Here is a 15,044-nt window from a genome sequence, read left to right as displayed (position 1 = left end):
GAAGTCTTGGTTAAGAGCCGCTCCTCTGCACTCCCACAGCAGGCCAGACCAGCCTGTGTAGAAGCTGCCTATTGATTTCTTTTTTAAATTTATTTATTTATTTATTTATTTGGCTGCACCAGGTCTTAGTTGCGGCATGCAGGATCTTGAGTTGTGGCATGCGAAAACTCTTAGTTGAGGCATGCGGGATCTAGTTCCCCAACCAGGGATCGAACCCACCCGGGCCCCCTACATTGGGAGCGCAGAGTCTTAACCACTGGAACCACCAGGGAAGCCCCTGCCTGTTGATTTCTATGTGGCTCACTAGACTGTCACCCTGTGAGCCAAGGAACTTTCAATCCTAAACTCCCTCATGTGCACAGCACAATAACTGCTCAAAAATATTTTTTTTCAATGAATGGTGAAAGGAATTACCAAATGAATATGTCACAAATCATATTAGCTGCACAGTCACTAATTTTTTAAAATTGAATTATAGTGATTTACAATATTGTGTTAGTTTCAGGTGTATAGTGATTCAGTATTTTTGCAGGTTATATTCCATTGTAAGTTATTACAAGATAATGGGTATAGTTACCTGTGCTATACAGGAAATCCTTGTTGCTTAATTTTATACATAGTTGTTTGTTAATCCTATACCCCTAATTTGTCTTTCCCCCCTTCCCTCTCCCCTTTGGTAACTGCTAGTCTGTTTTCTATGCCTGTGAGTCTGTTTCTGTTTTGTATATACGTTCATTTGTATTATTTTTTAGATTCCACACGTGATATCATATAGTATTTGTCTTTGTCTGTCTGACTTACTTCATTAAGCATAATATTCCACATTGTTGCAAATTGCAGTATTTCACTCTTTTTTATGGTTGAGTAATATTCCATTGTGTGTGTGTATGTGTTTGTGTGTGTGAGTGTGTGTGTGTATACACCACATCTTCTTAACCCAGTTTTCTGTTGATGGGCTCTTAGGTTGCTTCCATATCTTGGCTATTGTCAGTAGCACTGCTGTGAGCATTGAGGTGCATGTATCTTTTCAAATTAGTGTTTTTGTTTTTTCCAGATACATGCACAGGAGTGGGATTGCTGGATCATATGGTAACACTATTTTTATTTTTTTAAGGAAACTCCATACTGTTTTCCATGGTGGCTGCACTGATTTACATTCCCACCAACAGTGTAGGAGGGTTCCCTTTTCTCTACACCATTCTCTCCAGCATTTGTTATTTGTAGACTTTTTGATGATAGCCATTTTGACAGGTGTGAGGTGATACCTCATTGTGGTTTTGATTTGCACTAATTTTCTTAGTAATTTTTGAAGTCAGGAAGTGTGGACCCCCAACTTTGTCCTTCCTTTTCAAAATTGTTTGACTTGGGGCTTCCCTGGTGGCGCAGTGGTTGAGAATCTGCCTGCCAATGCAGGGGACACGGGTTCGAGCCCAGGTCTGGGAAGATCCCACATGCCGCGGAGCAACTAGGCCCGTGAGCCACAACTACTGAGCCTGTGCGTCTGGAGCTTGTGCTCCGCAGCGAGAGAGGCCGCGATAGTGAGAGGCCCGCGCACCACGATGAAGAGTGACCCCTGCTCGCCGCAACTAGAGAAAGCCCTCGCACAGAAACGAAGACCCAACACAGCCAAAAATAATAAAAATTAATTAAAAAAAAAATTGTTTGACTCTTCTGAGTCCCTTGTATTTCCATATGAATTTTAGGATAGGCTTGTCAATTTCTGCAAAAATGCCAGCTGGGATTTTGAGGGATTGTGTTGAGTCTGTAGATCAGTTTGGATAATACTGCCATCTTAACAGTACTACATCTTCCAATATGTGAGCATGGGATGTCTTTTCATTTCTTAGGTCTCCTCTAACTTTTTTCAACAATGTTTTGTAGTTTTTTTCAGTATGCAAGTCTTGTATTTTTTTTGTTGTTAAAATTTTTAAGTATTTTATTCTTTTTGTTGCTATTGTAAATAAAACTGTTTTCTTAATTTTATTTTTAATTGTTCATTGTTAGTGTATAAAAATACCACTGATTTTTGTATATTGATCTTGTACCCTGAAACCTTGATGAACTTGTTGTTCTAATAAGTGTGTGTGTGTGTATTCCTTACAGTTTGTTTTTTGTTTTTGTTTTTGTTTTGGCCACGCCGTGTGGCATGCAGGAACTTAGTTCCCCAACCAGGGATCGAACCTGTGCCCCCTGCATTGACAGCTCGGAGTCTTAACCACTGGACCGCCAGGGAAGTCCCTTCCTAACAGTTTTCTATATACAAGATCATGTCATCTACAAGTAGAGATAATTTTTACTCCTTCCTGTCCGATCAGGGTGCCTTTTATTTATCGGGACTAACTGCCCTAGCTGGAACCTCCAGTATGGTGTTGAATTCAAGTGGTGAAAACGAACATTCTGTCTTGTTTTTTTGTTTGTTTGTTTTAATTAATTTATTTATTTATTTATTTTTGGCTGTGTTGGGTCTTCGTTTCTGTGCGAGGGCTTTCTCCAGTTGCAGCGAGTGGGGGCCTCTCTTCATCGCGGTGCGCGGGCCTCTCACTATCGCGGCCTCTCTTGCTGCGGAGCACAGGCTCCAGACGCGCAGGCGCAGTAGTTGTGGCTCACGGGCCTAGTTGCTCCGCGGTATGTGGGATCTTCCCAGACCAGGGCTCGAACCCGTGTCCCCTGCATTGACAGGCAGATTCTCAACCACTGCACCACCAGGGAAGCCCTCCTGTCTTGTTTTTAATTGTGCATTTAATTGTAGTGCCAAGTACCTTCAGTCTGTTTGAGTTACAAAGATAAGTTAAGGAAAAGATGAAGTACTTGCAGATGAATTGATACGATGAAATTCAGAAATTGCTTCAGAAAGCTGAGGGGACGGAGGGAGGTTGCATGGGGTGTGGATCAGCCTGACTGGCCATGACCAGCTGGCTGAATCGGAACAACGGCACATGAGGTTCCACGTACAATGAACGGAGTTCAAATGTTAAATATTTTATTGGCTTCATCCATTCAACTTTTTGAAAAGTGGGTAGCTGATTTATCAATTTTTTTCACTCTGATTTTTTTTTTAACTTGGAATTAAAAAAAAAAACACAGTGCTTTTTGGACCACATTTAAAGCTCTAGAACTTTCATTGGTCTAGTGTTGAGGACTTCACAGTACTTTCATGAGAAGATGATGTATGTTTGGGACTTCCCTGGTGGTCCAGTGGTTAAGAATCCGCCTTCCAATGCAGGGGGTGCAGGTTTGATCCCTGGTTGGGGAACTAAAATCCCACATGCTGCAGGGCTACTGAGCCCGCGCACCGCAACTAAGACCTGACGCAGCCAAAAATAAATAAATAAACATTATAAAAAAGAAAAAGAAAAAAGATGATGTATGTTCTGAGCAGAGAGATACACTTGGCAGATAATATGCTCAGCTCCTCGGAGAGGCAACAGCAACACAGGATCTTTGTTCAGATTTTGATGGTGCTATTAATACACCATGACTCACGAAGAGCCCTGCTTCCTGGAATGTTCCTCCTAGGAGGAAAAGTGACGTTCCTTCCTATAGAAGTGTAATCTCTTATCACAGTTTCAAAGGTTTGAGCAGATCTTGAAGTCTTAGAAAAAGGAAGGACATCTTCCCAAATTATACAAAATTGTTTAAACAATTTGCCATCCCCACAGGAAGAGGGGACATATCAGTTGTGTGTACCAGGTATTCATTCAATCCACAAATATATATCAGGTGCACCGGGCTGGCAGTTAACAAACTATATATGTGGTTACCTTCGTGGTTGACAGGCAGCAAGACGGACTGTAGACTAATTGCAGGACAATTGTGAGAAATGCCACCAAGAAAGGGAGAGGATGCAGGGAGTGTAGCCACAGGCAAACTGAGGCCAGGCAGTGGGAGGAGTTAGCCTGGGACAGACGGGCACGAAGACCATCCCAGGTAAGATATTGCTTCATGGGTACAGAGTTTCTGTTTGGGGTATGAAAAAGTTTGGGAAATAGTGTTGATGGTTGCACATTTTGAATATAGTTAATGCCATTGAACCGTACACTTACAACGGTAAATGTTAGGTTATGTATATTTTACCGTCCCAGGTGGAGGAGCTGTGATGTGGTGTGTGAAGGCCTTGAGAGACCAGGCATCTAGGACACAGCCCAAGGACAGGCTTCATCAATCACACGCTTTGAATGGGTCTTTGAATGGAAAAGCTGGTGTGGGAAAAAGCCAAGGTCTGTGGACAACCCTCTGCGGAAGTGAGTGGGGGAAAACACAGTCCATTCATGGCCTCACCTCTTACCTGTGACCACTTGGAGCTGCAGTTTCCTCATCTATCAAAAGGAATCAGTAATGATACTTAGAAGATTCCAAACTCAAGTGAGAACCCAGAATGATAATTGTTGAAGCTGGCTGATGGGTATGTAGTGGCTCATGAAACAGTTCCCTCTACTTTGTGCGTGTGTGTGTGTGTGTGTAAACATACATAACATAAAATTTACCATTTTAACCTTTTTTAAGTGTATAGGTCAGTGGAATCAAATACAATTACATTGTTGTGCAACCGTCACTACCATCCCTCTCCAGAACTTTTTCATCATCTCCAACTGGAACTCTGTCCCCATTAAATACCAACTCCCCCTCCTCCAGCCCCTGGCAACCACTATTCCACTGTGTCTCTATGAATTTGACTGCTCCAGGAACCTCATATTAAGTGGAATCATACAGGGGACTTCCCTGGCAGTCCAATGGTTAAGACTCCAAGCTTCCACTGCAGGGGGCACAGGTTTGATCCCTGGTCAGGGAACTAAGATCTTGCATGCCCCAGAGCCAAAAAAAAAAAAAAAAAAAAAAAAACTTAAAGAAGTAAGTGGAATCGTAAATACAGTATTTGTCCTTCCGTGTCTGGCTTATTTCATGTAGCTTCCTGTCCTCAAGATTTATCCATGTCACAGCATGTGCCAGAATCTCTTTCCTTTTTAAGGCTGAATAATATTCCATTGTGTGTCTGTACCACATGTTGTTTCTCCATCGATTCACTGATGCGTGTGTCTGGATTGTTTCTGCCTTTTGGCTGATGTGAACGACGCTGCTATGAACACGGGTGTACAAGTACCTTTCTGAGTCACTGCTTTCTGAGTATATACCCAGAAGTGAATTGCTGGATCATATGGTGATTGTTCATTTTTTGAGGGACCACCAAACTCCTTTTACATTTTTTCAATAACAGTTTGAGATACTCATATACTATATAATTCATCCACTTTAAAGTGCACAGTTCCGTGACTTTTACTATATTCACAGTATTGCATAGCCATCACAATCAATTTTTCAACACTATGATCACCCCAGAAAGAAACTCTATACTCGTTAAGTGGTCACTCTCCATGGCTCTTCCCCAAAGTCCCTGGCCGACCATCCAGCTACTACGTTCTGTCTCTACGGATCTGCCTATTCCGGACATTTCATATGAATAAGATCATACAGTAAATACGTGGCCTTTTGTGACTGGCTTCTTTCACTTGGCATGGTTTTCAAGGTTCATTCTTTCTATGGCAACAATATTCCAATGCACCGTTATACCACATTTATTTATCCATTCATCCATCCATTGATGGACATTTGGTTTGTTTCCACCTTTTGGCTTTATGAATAACGCTGCTATGAAAATGTGTGTACACATATCCTGAGGATACGGAGGGCTGACTACGTCATTTATATAAGGGACTTCAGCATCCTCAGATTTTGATATCCTCGGGGGTCCCGGAACCAAGCCCCTGAGGGACAGATACCCAGGGAGGACTGTATGTGTTTCTGTGGACACGTTTTCCATTTTTCCTGGGTAGATACCTAAGAGTGTAATTGCTAGATCATATGGTAATTCTGTTTCACTTTTCCAGGAATTGCCAGGCTGTTTTCCAAAAGGGCACCATTTTCCATTCCCATCAGCAGTGTGTTGAGGGTTCCAATTTCTCCACGTCCTTGTCAACACTTATTTGTCCCTCTCTGCTTTTTGCATGTGTTTTGGAAATCTCCAAAATAAAAGTTAAGAAAACAATTAGAAACTAAAGTGTCTGTAAACTGTGAAGTGCTTACACTAATTTGTTAACAAATATTTGAGTGCCTGCCATGTGCCAAACACTAAGTATTTGGGATACATAAGAGAACAAAACAAACATCTCTATTCTTGGAAGTCAGGACTGGTCCTGTTGGCTCTTCCTAAACCTCAATCTTTAGAGGCAAGGTCGTCAGACCCTAGCTCGGGGGCTGCGGGATAGAGAACCCAGTGGGAGCTGGCGTGCTTGCGCCCTGGTACCATCAGTGGGATTCTTCCCACCTGTAGGATAAAATGGAATAAGGGGCACCTCATGAAGATGAAACAACTTCAGAGTTGGTGGAGCTGACTTACCAAATCCCCTCAGTATTCCTGGTATTGAGGACGTTTCTCAAGGGGTGGGCATGGGGCCCCCTGTCCTAAAAAAGCAGCCCCATGGCAGACCATAGCAACTGCCTTCCCATTGGCTAAGTTGCTGGACAGTCTCCAATCCAGGCCCAAGGCTAATGGTTCACGTTCAAGGCACACACAGTTAATCAGTTTCACCCTCCAGCTTTCTCTCCTCAGACGCCCATGTGTTCCCCAAATCTCACACATCCAGCCTCTCAAGCCTTGCTTATTATGCTGGGAAGCCCCCCACTTCTTTGTTGAAGTGGGGTCAGCTTTTTATCAGCTGCCACCCCCTTCCTGAAGCACCCCCCCTCCCCAGCCCTGCCCCACCAGCTGACCCCTCCTAGCTCTGGGCTTCCACCTCAGTTGGGGCTCCATGGCCTTCACCGTGGCCACCTTCCCCAGTGATGCACCTCTCATCTGTGTGCAGGGCTGGTCCTTCGGTGGCATTCAATCAAAACATGACAAATCCGTGCTTGGTAGGAACTACTGAAAGTTCTGAGGCCCGAGAGACAGCGAGGGCACAGTAAGCTAGAGGGGGCTGGCACTTGCGGACCTGAGCCCAAGTAAGTAAGGCAACCTCACAGGATTCACAGAACAGGAGGAAAGGTCCTACCTGACCAGGCACCTGCTAAGCCCACTACCTAGTAAGTGCCAGAACAGGCTTTTAAGGTATTATTGGCTCCAATTTACAAGTAATGAGGTGCAGGGACATGGCCGGCTCAGTCACTTTTGAACCCCAGTAGACTGCTTTCTGTACCTTTGCATTGCTTTTTTCATTTGCTAATCATGCACGCTCATGTACAACACACCGTTAAAATTCACCCATTTTGTGTGAATTTTAATAAACATATACAGCTGGGCAGCCATCGCCTCAAGTTTTGGGGCACGGAATCTTGTCCCTCTGCAGTTATGTCCCTACTAGGACTCCTGGCGCCAGGCAACCCACCGAGTTGCTTTTTGTTGTCATAGTTGTGCCTCTTCTAGAATTTTATGAAAATGCGATCACAGTAGGTAGCTCTGTCTGGCTTCTTCCACTTTGTTTACCTAGGTCTCTTGTTTTCTCAGTTCTCAGCATACAGGTCTTGCAAAACTTCTTGTAAAGAATTTATTCCTATATGGTATTATGAATTTTAAAATATTAATGACTGTTCTTTGTTGCTAACAAAATTTCAATTTGATCTCATCTCTTAGGATTTCGCTGTATTTATTCTTGTACCAATTTTGTAGATCCCTTTCTCACTGTCCTCACAGCCACATCATCTGTGAATAAGGAATGCTTTTACACCTCGCACCACACCTTTATCTCTGCTTTTCAGCACTCGCTACTCTCCTAGGCAGGGTGGGACCTAACCCTGGACTTGGCAGCAGCTGGCTCGAGACCCCGCCAGCCTGAGGAGCGTCACCTCCAGGTCGTGTTCATGTGTCCCTCAGCTCCACTCCTCACCACCACCCCACCTCCCGGGGCTGGGCATCCACGGTCTCCATGGTCCAGTCACTGGCGTACGAGTTCTGGGGGTAGTACGGTTCCAAAGTACACGTATCTGCCATATATGCTTTCCAGTAACTTGGAAAACATGCTCAGTGGGAGATTTTTTAAGTGGGAGACTATTTATAGAGGCTCTCAGTTTGTTTCCCTGAAATGCTCCTTTTAAGTGGAATCCTCTATATTCCTACTAGACATGGGAAACATGGAAGAAAACTTCCCCTTTTCCCTGGCCTTCCAATTCCTAATTCCAGAACAGCGTGGACACCTCAATTCTCTCCTTAGACAAACGGGAGGTAAGAACTTCTGCTGAAGATTATAAGGATTAAAGGCGATTACTTTACCAGGCACTTGGTACCCACTAACCACTAGATGACAGACCTTCCACAGTATAAAGACTCAAGTCCTCTCCCTGCCCATTAATCACTGTCACTCTTTATGTGGACTTAGGCTTAGCATCCAAATCCTGTATAGACCTGCTACCACCAACTTTCCCAAAGCTTACCACCTCTCCAACTTGCTGCTCACAGCTACCAGCAACCTTCTCTACACCCACCTCGCCTGACGCTCAGTAAAGAACCAGAGACCCAGGAGCAGAGGTGGTGTCAGGTAGCACTCATTATGTAGGTGTGGTAAAGAACTTTCCGACATGCATAAGGCCAGGGTAGTTCAGGGACGATATTTAGAGCATCAGATACGTTTCACAAATACCGTCAAAGCGCAGCTTGGACATGAAAATCCTACGGGAGAATGGCTGTTATTAGGAAATTTAACACACAGTGTCAGATTCACCTGTTCTCATCTGTGTCTTTTAAGGATATATGCTCTGGGAATTCCCTGGTCGTCCAGTAGTTAAGACTCCATGCTTCCACTGCAGGGGGCATGGATTCAATCCCTGGTCAGGGAACTAAGATACCACCTAAGATCCTGCATGCTGCACAGCCAAAAAAAAACCAAAACCAAAAATCCCCAAAAGACACATCACGAGAACATATGCTCATCCCCCACCTGCCACCTGAGGGCACGCTGGGCAGGTCACAGTAGTAAGACTCTGGCAGTCAACACCAATCATCTACTTCCTTGACTCCTCGTAGGCAAGATGTACACACCTAACTTTTTACATTCTGGGACCATCCCGTCATTTATACCACCCCCCCAAAATAAGACATTTTCAAATAAGTTTCTTTTTAATTTATCTGTATTTGTTACAACTTTTAAAGCAGAATGTGACTTGAGCACTATGTCTCCATTCACAAAACTTGCTCAGAGTCACTTCTCAAACAGCTTTACAACATGCCTAGATAGGCTTGTAATTTTGCTACTCTCAACAACACTTTTCTTTGGAAAACAAGCCCTCTGTACGGACAGTGACGCCCGTCAAGTTGGTTCAGTTGAACATATACTAATTGCTAGGGGCCTGGCACATGCAGTCAGTACAGGCGGCGGAAGGTTTGAAAAGTAAATCCCAGAAGATGAAAGTTGCTTTAAGAAATATTTTCTTTTAAACATCAAGGTATATACTTCAAAACACTTCAGTGACAGAAGATTTGGTCTACTAAAGAATCCGCTTGATAGCTAAACACTTCAGACCATGAAGTTACCATAGGTTACATACACCTTACAACAAACGCTACTTCCGTCTGTTAAAATGAGCCAACATGAAACAAACTAGAAAAAAAACTAGCTCTGCTTTTAGTGCCTAAAGTATCACAGTATCACACTTAGTAGAAAGAAATCTTATCTTCCCCTTAAGTAGTTGTCATGCCATACAGGTTTTTAAATGTTAACAAAAATAAAGAAATACTTGAAAACATATTATCAGAAGAAATGAAGGACAAGAGTGTTGAACACACGGCCACGTAATCCTCAGGCAGAGCTCAGTCTACTTCTTCCATGCGGGACGTGTCGTCGTCTCCTTCGAGGGGCGGCATCTCCTCAGTTACAGCGGCACTGCTGTCGTCAGCAGTGGGGTCATCTTCATCAATACCTTTTTGGAAATGAACACCGTGGATGAGATTTCCTAAAGCCACCTAACTATCCCAACACTGCCGGTTCATACCCACTCCCCAAGGCTGAGCAATTACAGGGTATATGACCCTGTTTCATTTTTTATCCTGTACAATCAAAAGGCCTGTTTCACACCCCTTGAACTCATGTGACTTAGGGTTTCCCAAACTGAATGGGACAGCCCAACTTTGTTCAAATTGCTGAAAGTTACGTTACCCTTTTCAACAGTCATGTGTTTAAGCTTTTCCCCCAATAGTACTGACAGGTGGTATTTGCACAAGGCTTACCAAGACCAAGTTTGATCATCCTATAGATCCTGTTAGCATGTGTCTGGGGATCCTCCAGACTGAAGCCAGAAGACAGGAGAGCCGTCTCGTACAGCAGGATGACCAGGTCCTTCACAGACTTGTCATTCTTGTCAGCCTCTGCCTTCTGCCTCAAGGTCTCAATGATGGAATGGTCAGGGTTTATCTCCAGGTGCTTCTTGGCGGCCATGTAGCCCATTGTGGAGTTATCCCTCAGCGCCTGCGCCTTCATGATCCTTTCCATGTTTGCGGTCCAGCCGTATGTGCTTGTGACAATGCAGCACGGGGACGTCACCAATCGGTTAGACACGACCACCTGTAATCAAAACACAGCGATAACTAGGCCCAAGAGGATTTCATATTCTAACTTGTAAGTACTTGTCGTCAGCTTTATTATGAACATTTAAGGAACTTCAGCACTGACGAATCAGAAATACTATTTGCAAGCTCAGATACCTAACGCTTTCTTTCTGTGAGTTCTCTTACGCTTGAAAAGTCTTTAAGGATCTTGAGATCTATATCCATCACTAAACGGAAATGCTAAAGTTTTCTATTAGTAAGTTAAGAAAACTTCAGTTTGAAAAACACCTGACACTCCTTTTAAATGTAGGTGAGAAGACTGTATTCACACACCTTTTCAACTTTCTTCTCCAAGATGTCCTTCATGATTTTGCAGAGGTTTTCAAACTTTGTCTTTTTTTCTTCCTGCTTCTTTTTCTCTTCTTCGTCCTCTGGAAGTTCCAGGCCCTCTTTGGTGACTGACACTAAGGTCTTCCCCTCAAACTCCTTCAGCTGTTGCACACAATACTCATCAATAGGCTCGATCATGTAGATCACTTCCAAGCCATGCTTCCGCAGACGTTCCACAAAGGCAGAGTTAGCTACCTGGTCCTTAGTCTCACCTGATACATGAAAAAGTTTTAGATCCTTAACAGGAAGCAGTTTCATTTCCTTTTGTTTTTTCCTATGTAGTTTGATCTAACCACAAACAAAAGCTAGCTCACACTATGTTGCCTAGATCAACCCCTACTAATTTATATGTAACACCACATGGGTAGAAAGCACACCCAACGGTTCCTATGGAAAGACAAGCACAAAGATACCACTAACATTTACCGCCCATTACCTGTGATGTAATAGATGTGTTTCTGGTTTTCCTTCATCCTTGTGCAATAGTCCTTGAGAGAGACCATCTCATCACCAGAAGCAGAAGTGTAGTACCGCAACAGCTCCGAAAGTTTCTTTCGATTTTGAGAATCTTCATGTATTCCAAGCTGAAAAACAGGTTAGCTTTAGGATGACTTTCTCTGCATTAAAAAATCATTTAAAACGAGAAGCCAGTTTGATTCCTAGTCCTACTGGTCCAGTGTGTTTATAACTAACCTTGATGTTTTTAGAGAACTGTTCATAAAACTTCTTGTAGTTCTCTTTGTCTTCTGCCAGTTCAGTGAAGAGTTCTAAGCATTTTTTGACCAAATTCTTCCTAATAACTTTCAAAATTTTGCTTTGTTGCAACATCTCACGGGAAATGTTGAGAGGGAGATCCTCAGAGTCCACCACACCTCTAATGAAATCTGAAAAAAACAGACCAAATGCACTCATGGTCACTCCAAAGACAAAAACCGACAGAAACGTAAACCCGAAATACCACAGATGAACGACTTTTTCCCCTTTAAAGCTCGGGAATTGATAGGATGAATTTCTTTGACCAGTGACAGTGACCGTTCTTTACACCCAACTCTACTTACTCAGATACTCAGGGATGAGCTCCTCACAGTTATCCATGATGAAAACTCTGCGAACGTACAACTTAATGTTGTTCTTTTTCTTTCTGTTTTCGAACAGGTCAAAGGGAGCACGTCTTGGGACAAAAAGAAGAGCTCTGAATTCCAACTGTCCTTCAACTGAAAAATGCTGTAATAAAACACAGCCAAGATCAAGATAGTGCAATCAACTTTCACTAACAGGTACCTCTTAAACCCCACAGCCAAACACTTGCAGTTACATAAGTTGAAGACTTTGGGAGAAGGATGGGGCAGTGGGCAAGAGAAAGCTGCCAGAAACCACCCTCAAATTTAACGGTTTGAGGCAGACCACCTGGAGAGACACTAGCTTTGAAGCTCTCAGCACTCACCTTCACTGCCAAGTGATCTTCCCAGTCATTGGTCAAGCTCTTGTAGAACTCTCCGTACTCTTCGTTGCTAATGTCATCAGGATTTCTGGTCCAAATAGGCTTTGTTTTGTTCAGTTCTTCTTGATCAATGTATTTCTCCTTGATCTTTTTCTTTTTCTTCTTGTCACCATCCTTCTTTTCTTCTTCCTCTTCATCAGAGCCAACGTCTTCTATCTCAGGTTTGTCCTCAGACTCCTTTTCTTCTTTTTCCTTTTCTTCTTCTTTGTCTTCCTTTTCTTCTGCCTCATCGTCACTGACTTCTTTATCACGTTCCTTCTCCACCTTCAAAAGACGTAAATCACGTCACCTCTCCATCCCAGAAATAAAAAAATAAGCTAAACAGCACTGAGGCACTTACACCCAAAACCAACTGAAAACATTAAGTAGCCAGAAAGCTACTCATCAGTTTCTGATATATCTCAATAGCCCTGGGTGCCTGGACAGAGTAAGACAGAGCTCCACCCACCAGCCCAGTAAATACTGTAAATTCAGAACTCTTCTTTTATCAAGGACTCTAAGAACTAAAGATTTCAATTCAGTCACTTTGGTTACCTACATGAAAAATATACAGAAACTCACAAAAAGAGTGATGGGATAGCCAATAAACTGAGAGTGCTTCTTCACAATCTCTTTTATTCTCCGTTCCTCTAAGTACTCAGTTTGGTCTTCTTTAAGATGCAGAATAACTTTTGTTCCACGACCCATAGGCTCCCCTGAAAAGGAAATGGAAAAACGAGCTCAATTTCAATCTCAATGGCTTAATCAAGGTTAACAAATATACTATCAATTTAGCTCTCCTAGTAGTTATTTTAACAGCCTATGAAGCAGGGGTTTACCCTTACTGCAAATGAAAAGACTCCCAGAGCAGTTAACAGCCAAGATAAACCACCACAAGGGCAGGCTGTCCCACTTCAGGAAAACACAAGTTTGTTTATTTTTAAACACAAACTTCACAGCACCTTCAGGGGTCCACTGCCTACAGCACCCCACCCTCCACAAACGACTGACGCCGCAAGGTGTTCCGTCAGCTGCCTACCCGTGTCAGTCCTGACTGTGAAGGATCCTCCTGCAGAAGACTCCCAGGCGTACTGCTCGTCGTCGTTGTGCTTGGTGATAACGGTCACCTTCTCGGCCACCAAATAGGCCGAATAAAACCCGACACCAAACTGGCCAATCATAGAAATATCTGCACCAGCCTGTAAAGCCTCCATGAACGCCTTGGTCCCAGACTTGGCGATGGTACCAAGATTGTTGATCAAATCGGCCTTGGTCATTCCAATCCCAGTGTCCACAATAGTGAGCGTTCGATCATGCTTGTTCGGAATGAGGTTAATATGCAGCTCTTTCCCAGAATCTAGTTTACTGGGATCTGTCAAGCTTTCATACCTTATCTTGTCCAGAGCCTATTATAAAAACACAGAAGATTACGCACAAGGCTCCTAAATGGTGAATTTTATACCGAAACTAAATCCAAATTCTGCATTGAAAGACTTACATCGGACGAATTTGAAATAAGCTCCCTCAAAAAGATCTCTTTATTCGAGTAGAACGTGTTGATGATCAGCGACATCAACTGGGCAATTTCCGCCTGGAAGGCGAACGTCTCCACCTCCTCCTCCTCCATCGGCTGGTCTTGGGTCTGGGTTTCCTCGGGCATCTGGAGAGAACACGGAGCCAGTGAGACCGCCGGACGGGGTCCCGCCACGTCCCGCGCCCTCTTCGGAGGCCGGTGCGCGCACGAGGCGCCGGCTGACAAAAGGATGACCTCATTCCGGGGCCCCAGAGCCGCCGCAGCCCACGCCGGCCGCACGGGCGCCGCTCCCGCGCGCCTCCGCCATGAACCCCCCACCCCCCCGGCCGGGAACCGGGCCCGGGGACTCCTCCCGAGGCGCAGAACCCAGGCCCCCGCGGCCCCCGCCCCCGCTTCCCCGGAGCCCCCAGGCCCGCCCGCTCCCGCGGGGGGGAGGGGAGGAGAGGCCGCTGCAGGCCCGAGGCCTGCGAGACGCCACGGCCGCGCCGGCGCCGCCGGCCGACGGGCCCCGAGGGGAGGGGGTTGCACCCGCCGCCTTCCCCCGCCGGGCCCCGGATCCCGGCGGAGCCCAGCCGCCCCCTCACCTCGGTTAAAGGACCGCAAACGTTCCGCAGCGACGCAGCAGCAGGACGCAGAAGCAACTGGCGCGCCGTCCCCGCGCCTCCCTTATATAGAGGCGTGCCCGCCCAGCGCGCGGCGCCTTTTCCAGAAGCCTCCCGAACCTTCCGGAAGAACCCTCTCCAACCGCCGCCGCGGCCGCGCGCCTGCGCCTGCGCCCTGGACGCTGCCCGCCCCTACCCCGGGCCTGCGCGACCTCGCGCCCCGCCCCCCACGGCCGCGCCGCGCGCTCCCGCGCGGACCGCAGGGCGCCTGCGCGCCTGAGCGGCCCGAAACTCTCGGGAAGGTCTCGCGCCTTCCGGGGCCGTCACCCCCCCCCCCAGCCCCACCCCCGCGCCCGCTGCGTTCTACGCGCCGTCGGACGCGGCCCCACGACCCCTGCTCGGCGCGCGTTGGCCCAACGGCCGCCCTGGTGAACCGCCACCCCTGTCCAGGCCGCGGGGAGTGCGACCGGGGATTGAGTGCGCGTGCTCGCGGCTGTGTGAAGTGCAGAAAAG

At 45.6% G+C, this 15,044-nt stretch overlaps 1 protein-coding gene across 1 annotated transcript; it reads right to left on the bottom strand.

Moving 5' to 3' along the window:
* Positions 1-9,093: 9,093 nt before the first annotated feature.
* Positions 9,094-14,678, bottom strand: HSP90AA1 (heat shock protein 90 alpha family class A member 1). Its single transcript, XM_082451009.1, has 11 exons — positions 14,514-14,678; positions 13,894-14,055; positions 13,435-13,801; positions 12,978-13,111; positions 12,360-12,680; positions 11,974-12,139; positions 11,609-11,799; positions 11,352-11,499; positions 10,859-11,127; positions 10,208-10,541; positions 9,094-9,900 (listed from the first exon to the last, which is right to left on the bottom strand). Exons 2-11 carry the CDS (start codon positions 14,053-14,055, stop codon positions 9,791-9,793), a joined length of 2,202 nt encoding a protein of 733 aa, XP_082307135.1. The 5' UTR covers positions 14,514-14,678; the 3' UTR covers positions 9,094-9,790.
* Between the last annotated feature and the right edge of the window lie 366 nt (positions 14,679-15,044).

Source organism: Balaenoptera physalus, assembly GCF_965194825.1.
Source record: "Balaenoptera physalus genome assembly, chromosome: 2".
In the NCBI taxonomy this organism is placed as follows: Eukaryota; Metazoa; Chordata; class Mammalia; order Artiodactyla; family Balaenopteridae; genus Balaenoptera; species Balaenoptera physalus.
Note: the sequence above shows the minus strand (reverse complement) of the source record. Positions and strands in the feature narration are given on the sequence as shown.